The sequence below is a fragment of the Pterocles gutturalis genome, unplaced genomic scaffold (genome assembly GCF_000699245.1).
Source record: "Pterocles gutturalis isolate BGI_N339 unplaced genomic scaffold, ASM69924v1 scaffold5642, whole genome shotgun sequence".
NCBI lineage: Eukaryota > Metazoa > Chordata > Aves > Pterocliformes > Pteroclidae > Pterocles > Pterocles gutturalis.
This window is the reverse complement of record NW_010107778.1, coordinates 14,032-21,693: the sequence shown is the minus strand read 5'-3', so window position 1 is coordinate 21,693 and position 7,662 is coordinate 14,032. Positions and strand designations below refer to the sequence as shown.

At 43.1% G+C, this 7,662-nt stretch overlaps 1 protein-coding gene across 1 annotated transcript; it reads left to right on the top strand.

Annotated features, from left to right (window-relative positions):
- The first annotated feature begins 1,639 nt into the window (after nt 1-1,639).
- On the top strand, nt 1,640-5,797 carry IL22RA2 (interleukin 22 receptor, alpha 2). The gene is made up of 5 exons (XM_010088219.1): nt 1,640-1,703; nt 2,636-2,786; nt 3,577-3,755; nt 5,047-5,216; nt 5,642-5,797. The coding sequence occupies exons 1-5, from the start codon at nt 1,640-1,642 to the stop codon at nt 5,795-5,797; spliced, it is 720 nt and encodes a 239-aa protein (XP_010086521.1).
- The last annotated feature ends 1,865 nt before the right edge of the window (nt 5,798-7,662 follow it).

Here is a 7,662-nt window from a genome sequence, read left to right as displayed (position 1 = left end):
GCAGGGTGGCCTTTCTGCTTTCCTCCTCTTTTTTTTTTCTCTTGCCTTTCTTCTCAGTTCTTTTATTCTCTTAATTGGATTATCTAGTTAATTATTCAAAGCTACACATCTAGCATTTTAATATATCTGCTGCAGGGTCGGTGCTTAGACAATGGGGTATAGGTCATCAGCTATACTGAGAGCCTGTGCCTATGAATGTGACCGAGGCCAGCGTTTCAACTAAATGTCCAGTTTGCTGAGCATAACCATGTGCCTTTAAATAAAACAATACCTTAATTTGACCCAAAACTTGCACTTTTTTGACCTGACAGGTGTTTTGCTTCCACCTTTTCCCGAAGTAAGGATGACTGTTATGCAGGTTTTTGTTTCTGCAGCCAGGTAGTCTTCATGACCGTTATTTCTTTGGTGGCGTTGTTACGTAGTGCTGCTCCATGTCATACAAAATTTGGGTTTTCTCCTCTTGCTTGTCAACGTGAGCTTGCAAAAGGAGAATGCACCCTGAGTTTTGCCCAGATATGCTGCTGTAGAAGCAGCGAAGTCTACGTGGATGCTGGCGCTGGGGAGCTTTTGAGGAGGGAAGAGTGAGGGACAAGGCTGGGCAGGAGGGCCAGCAGGGTCCCAGCTGCCTCCAGCGGCACCATGTTTACCACCAGTGACTGGGCTGAGCTTTCTGTACATCCCGGGAGCATGCAACCTGGCTCCCACCGGGCAAGCACGCAGTGGCACTGAAGCATTTACAAACATGAAGCGGGATCGCCCCAGCATCCCCAGCCCTGGGGTCAGGCTCACAGGGATGCGCATATTGCAAAGGCAGGGTTTGGGGGACAGCAGCAACAAAAGCCAATATTTGTGCAGACAGCATCGTGGCACACCCACAGCAGTTGGCACATATGACTCATGGCAGTCTGAAAGTCCAACACAGAGTGGCACTTTGGCCCGATGGGCTAGGTTTGCCTCCCTGTTCCCTGCCCAGAGGTTGGCAGTGCTGAGGCTGCCCCAGCCTCCTAGCATCTCTCCAGTAGCCAGCCTGGTGTGGACACCGTGCCCAACAGCACGACTGGTAGCAATTTCACGAACCCTCATTCCTCCGATGATATAACCCTAGATAATAACATCCTGCCATGAACACACCTGCAAACTCCATCTGCTTGCGTTCGGCCCCAAGACAGGCCACCAAATCAGATGCCATCCCACTGGTAGGTCTTTTACATTTCTGCAGCAAAATTTGTGTTCTTCAGCTCTGAGTGACTAGCAAGCTGGAAAATTGAAAAAAAAAAAAAAAATCTCAGCATGGCATGCAAGCAATCTTGTGTGACAAATTTGTGGGATAAAGCAATATTGCCAGACATAATTTGGGAATTAGTGCCTAAAAAAAAAAAAAAAGACCTTTTTCCTGCTGGCTTACTTCATAATTAGTTCCAAACTTCAGAGTGACCACAACTGCCAAATAGGAACAATTGCTTATGTTTAATTTACAGCAACTCATATGTTTCTCATCTAAATTAAACCAAAGCCAAGCAGGGGATTTTGGAAACTGATGAAAATAGGGGAACTTTGGAGTGTTTAATAATTACTTCCTCATAAGACGTGCTGAAGAGGAAGAGAGGTGCTCTTCAGTCATGGAGCTGCTCTCCTAAGCATGAGGGGGATCATACTTTCCTCCCTCTGCTTACTGATGCACCTGCTTCAGGATGAGATAATGAGTAAGTAAAGGCTTTCTGCTCTTTTCCTGTGTGGAGAGGGGGACACTGGGTCTGTTATTGAGTCTCTGGATGAGTCAAGAAATCTCTGGATCTTTTGGTGGGCTTTGGAAGTCCTATCCTTTCCAAATTATTCTGTTATTTGGACTTTCAAGGTTCTGAAATGCAGCTAAAGCAAGTCTCTTGCCCACTGAATTTATTCATAGACGTATGACCAGTTTCAGTTCAATTAGTACAAGTCTTACCTTATTCTGTGATATGCCAGGGATAAAGCTGCAATAATAGAGAGTTAACTTGGTCATGAAACCCAGAAAAATGTTAAGATCTAGATGCTTCAGAGAGGTTGTTAACTGATTCTGTCATCTCTAACCATCACAGTTTGAAAATAGATTATCTTGAAAACAAGTCAGGCAGCTTTTTCCAGAAGTTCAGATGAGAAAAGCAGGGAGTCTCAGGTTATTTTTTATTAGGCAAGAGCTGATAAACATGGCTGTGGCAACTGTTAAAACAGATATAGTCTCTGCAGGTGAAAGTTGAGATGTGAAGGAAAGAGCCTTCAGCTTTAACTGCTGCTGTGGCTGCTTACTGCAGACTCTGTGAATTGATTCGAAAGGTTTGTTTCTTGGGACATCCATCAGGCACCATTCACAGCAGTAAACTCACTAAGGAAAAATGGAAAAAAAACCCAAAACACCACCACCAAAACCCAAGCGACATAAAAGAGTTCCTTTCATAATACTCAATGTGTTTGCTCTGTAACTGCTAGATATGGCCACCGTGACTTGGAAAGTTTTGAACATGAGATCCAGGAGATTTAATTTCTCCGCAGTCCGCTAGTCATGAAACCTAATGAGCTGTAACCATACCCCCACATTGAAATACGAAGAGCGTGTCTGTGACAAACTCATTACATTATTGGTCCTTATTATTTGCAGTGATTTTAGTTTTGGAAAATCGAGAGCTGCAAGATTCGATTAAGCCGCAGAAGGTAGAGTTCCGTTCGTTAAACTTCAACAACACTTTGCATTGGCAGCCTGGGAGGGCGAGAGAGGCGAGAGACACACTCTACTTTGTGCAGTATAAAGTGTAAGTACCAGGGGAACTCCAGCCTCCTGCCCGGCTGGGGCCCGTCCCAGCTTGGCACAGCAGAGGAATTTCTCAGATGACACAGGACATTATCCCCACATATGAGCCAGCTCTCAGTTGTTGCAGCACTTACTGATATGATAGCCCATAAGGGGCAGGTGAACAGCCCGAGGCAGACAGGGAACAAGCACCTCCAGCAATGCTCTCTGCACCCTCATTGCACCATAGAGGTGCAGAAAAATGTAGTTTGGAAGTCACTGGGTCCAACCCCCCGCCTGAAGCAGGTCCAGCTAGGTCAGGTACTTCTGCAATAGGACGTGGAGGGGATTTCGGTGGCCCACCTTGCCCACAGCAGTGCTGCAGGGTGCTTCGCACACTAGTGCTAGGGGCTGCTCCTCAGAGGAGGTACGCTTCTGCTCCTGGTACACCTAGTTGAGCACCTGAAATCACCTTTAAGAAATTAGTTGATGGAAACTGGCATTCTGTCCATCACTGCACGTGCCGGCTGAGCCAAAGCTCACCCACCTCTCCCGAGGGACAAGCCTGCAGCAGTGTCCGATGGGGCTGGGGACCCATGGCTCCGCTTTAGGTTTCGTTCAGAAAAGACAGAAACCTGTAGGTCTAAAACGCCCATGAAATCAATCTTCCCTGCCATCAAATTGAAGAAGAGGGTTAATTTCCATGGCAGAATGCTTGTCGGTACTGCCGAGTTAGAACGGATGGTTAAGAATCTGTACGGGCCTAGCTGGCGATTGCTAAAGCTTACATCCTTCCTGCTCTTTCTCCATAGGTATGGGCAGAGCACATGGCAAAACAAAGATGACTGCTGGGGAATTCAAAACCATGTCTGTGACCTAACGAATGAGACCTCTGACATCCAAGAGCCTTACTACGGCCGAGTGAAAGCCGCGTCGGCGGGAGTCTATTCCGACTGGAGCCTCAGCTGCAGATTCACTCCCTGGCAAGAATGTAAGTACAAACACACAGGTCTCTCCGAGAAAGAAATTTGATTTTCTGTGGCATGCAATACATCATTTCTGCTTGCAATTTACAAGCATGAGTCATCCTTTCCTAGCTACAAAGCTGTACCGAAACAACTTACGAGTCAATAGCACTCAGATGAAGGATTGGAATAAAATAATTTTCCCCATGCTTAGATACCAACCTATTATGGATAAGTAGCCACTTATCTGTACTTAGGGGATTAGAAATGCTTGGCTCCCTTTAATGCAACCCCTTCCTCAGGGCATGGAACTACACAAATTATTTTCAGCCATTTTCAGAGCTGCTGGAAGGTTTGGGCATAAGGTGGAAAAGAAGGAAACGTTCTCTGCTTGAGGAGAAGAGGGAGAAGAAAGCTGAGAGCTGTGTAGCCACCATTCTTCTCACATGTATGTGTTTTCCTGACTGCATTATATCTAGAAAGGACGTGACCAAAGCTCTTCATTAGTACAGTCATTATAATGCCATAGCATGTTAGAAATTGGAGGACTATCAAAACACTCAACAGTACCAGTGTACCTATGAGTAAGTTCCCCAGGAATTTACCGGTTTTCCCTCACTGGTCAATGCAAAATTGAATTGTGAATGTTAATGCAGGTCAATTCACAGCCCTGAAGTGCAAACTGCCTTGAGCCTCTTGCACAGATGAAACCACAAGCTTTGACATAAAGCAGTACCTCACAGCAGCAACAGCTCATCTTGCCCTGTGCCACCTCCTGCTCCTGGAGAGACATGTGGGGCAGCTGCTGTCCTGTCTCCTCACATCTCTGGGGCTGCACGCACAGGTATGCAGGCACTAGCTTGAACCCTTAGCTGTGTTTACCCAGTCAGATTGCAAAAGATTTGAAAGTAAAGACTGAAGCTGCATCCTTGTCATAACTGAAATGGTTCAAATAGCTGGTTTATGCAGTTCAAGCATACAAAGAAATATGAAAAATAAAAGTCAGAACAAAGAATTCAATCAAATCACTTTTCTTGGTCAGCCTGCAGTCAGCAACATGCAGCTCTGAGAGATTTCAAAAGTTTGGCTCAAAAATCAATTTACAAATACAGGAAATGTCACCCTCAAAATGTCCCAAGCAATAAGCACTGAGAAGCAAGAAATTACAAAGTGCCACTTTAACAGTAAATACATATTTATAGCATAATATATTGTTGGTAACAGGAATAATAAATCATTGAATGAATTAAAATTGTGGTTTGTGAAACTTTATTAATAAACTGTAATTGTATTCATAGCTTTGGTGTTTTTCCTTAGCTGTGATAGGACCTCCGGCAGTAACTGTGGTTCATAGCAACAAATCCATAATACTAAAGCTCCAGGCTCCACGTTCTCCTTATAAAAGGAAGAGAGGCAGCAAGATACCAATGACAAATTATTATGATCTGCTATATCAAGTCTTCATAATTAACAACTTGCTGGATGAGGTAAGTGCATACTGAAGTATAAACCCTTTACAGTTGGATGGCCAGGACAGTATGGGCACACCATTCTTGGTTTGCGGTAGAAATAGTCTTCTGGCATTGTGAGAGCCTGGATGACTGGATAAGTATTTGAAAACAAAGTAGGCTTATTTTTCAGGAATTGAGTTGTACTTCCTCCCTTTGTTCTTTCCCATCAACTTAGTATTTCATAATCTAAGGCCTAAATTAAAAAAAAAAAAAAAAAAAAAAGGGACAGGAGAGGAATTTTAGGGGGAATTTTCTTTAAAAATCATAAATAAATTTTTAATGTTGTTGGCCTCATGCAAGTCCATGTGCTGCTCTGTATCCTCTGTTTGCCTTTACAAACTTTGGTCACAGACACCCTTGCTAGGGCAACACCCTTGACTGTTTTTCACTCCACTCTGAAGCAACACAGAGTCCTGGTGTATGAAGGAAGCGACAAGGTTATTAAAATAGAAGATTTGAGGCCCGGAGTCAGCTACTGCATCGTGGCTAAAACATACGTGCCGATGCTGGACCGCAGCAGTGCCTACAGCAGCAGGCAATGCACTGTGCTGCAGTGACAGGACTGGCACCTTGGCCACAGGTAAGTCACCAGCTAAAACTGGAGATGACCCTACAAGTCAAGAGCTATCCCCTTACCAAAGGCAGGTACTCTCCAAAAGGAGAAAAAAAAGGTGTGACATAAAAGCTGCCATCCCATATAACAACATTAGTCAGAGTTCTTACATCATCTCAGCTGGTTTCATACGTGATAAGAATGATACAGCTAGAGAGATCAGAGAATAATTATTTGCATGCTGACATGGTCCTCAGAAACACCTCCCTCTTCCCTTTCTTTAAACAGTTATACATAGTATTGTTTTCATCAGTTTTTATTGCTGTCAAGTAATCATTAACTAGGAAAATGAGTGACCTCCAACTTTATTAACATGCAAGCCTGCTGCAAGCTCTGCGATTCTGTTCAGGGATTTATCTGATATATTTAATTTAAATGAGCCTATCCTCCTTTCATGGCCTTGTTTCACTTGTAATGTCTTTAAAAACAAATCAGTTATCAAATTTGATGAGTTTCCATGGGCCAAAATGCCAGAGTTACCTCAATTAGCTGGTCTGAAAAATCTGTTTGTTTACTTAACTAGATATCGTTGCATATCATATGCCCAGCAGGGAGATTTACGATCAATCCTGCCTTGCAGGTGCCAAGGCACAGAGTGTGTGAAGACCTAAGCCAAAGCTGACTTCAGTGTCTTTGTCCCTAGCAAGCTCAGCTTTGGGTTCTCTCTCAGAGTAACAGGGGAAAACTGGAAAAGCATCAAAGCTTGAACCTGTGCTTCTGTTCTCAGCTTGGTACCCTAACTATAAAATATTTTATTTCTTCTGCTGCATAATATGATACATACCATCCGTCTGTCGTGAGACTTGGTCAGTGGGTTTAAGAGCCAGTTTCTAGGCATTTTCCTGCATTGTTGCTTGCTTTCCCATTACTGTAAAAGGCTGGAAGCTCAGGTTAGAGCTGGACTGCTGAACAACCTGCAGAGGTACAGCAGGGATGCAGGCAAATGGCATGCGTTGCATTTTCAGTTAAATTAAATACTATTCAGCTTAAATACACACTCCAGCAGCAACTCTCTTTCTCTTCCCAGTAACAGCAATAATGGTGGACGATGCCTCCCATCACAGATCCAGCTGTAGATCAACATCTGTGGTCTATGTCTGGAATACATACTTGGATACTTTTTAAATTAACCTTTGCTGCATTCAATGATTTGATTCATCATAGTTATTTTATGCTCCACAAAGACCAAGGATACTTTGTATGTCCTATATTACAATTTAAAATGGTATATATTTGCATTTAGAAATGAAATAGTCATGTTCTGTAAAAAAAGAAAGCAAAAACACTTGTGAAAATGTCCTTAAGATTGTTTCTAGGGGTTTTCTATTTTAAGCCTTGTAATTAAAATATAATTTATAAAATAGAAGTCTCAGATATTTTATTTCTTCTACCACAAAGGTTGCAACAGAAGATGAAAAAAGCATCCTTTCTTTACAATAAGAACCATATAGTCCAGGAGCCTCGCCCACACTCACAAGGTCTCCACAGTGCCCTCAACATACCATTTCTGATAATGAAACCAGTATGTGATTAGGCAGGAGCTCATTTAAACTGAAACAGAAAAGATGCTCGCTTTCCGTCAGTGACAGGCAGTTAAGTGGGAAAGACCTCTATTTTGACCATTGCACAGTAAATGATGAATGGATGCTGACCATCACCTGTGAGGTTTAATTATTTTACTCCTATAAATCTTCATCTCTTAAGAATTTGCAAGCATCTAGCTGTGTCCATGTATCTAATCCCTAAAATAAGGTTTCCTTCACCATGCTTCTCTTTTTGCTCCTGTCCCATTTCTTCCAATTGTTTTAT

Excerpts from the sequence above, each read along its gene's own strand:
- IL22RA2 (XM_010088219.1), top strand. The coding sequence starts at position 1,640 with ATGAGGGGGATCATACTTTCCTCCCTCTGCTTACTGATGCACCTGCTT. Across the intron at positions 1,704-2,635 it reads GCTTCAGGATGAGATAATGA|TGATTTTAGTTTTGGAAAAT; the intron begins GTAAGTAAAGGC and ends TATTATTTGCAG. Across the intron at positions 2,787-3,576 it reads TACTTTGTGCAGTATAAAGT|GTATGGGCAGAGCACATGGC; the intron begins GTAAGTACCAGG and ends CTTTCTCCATAG.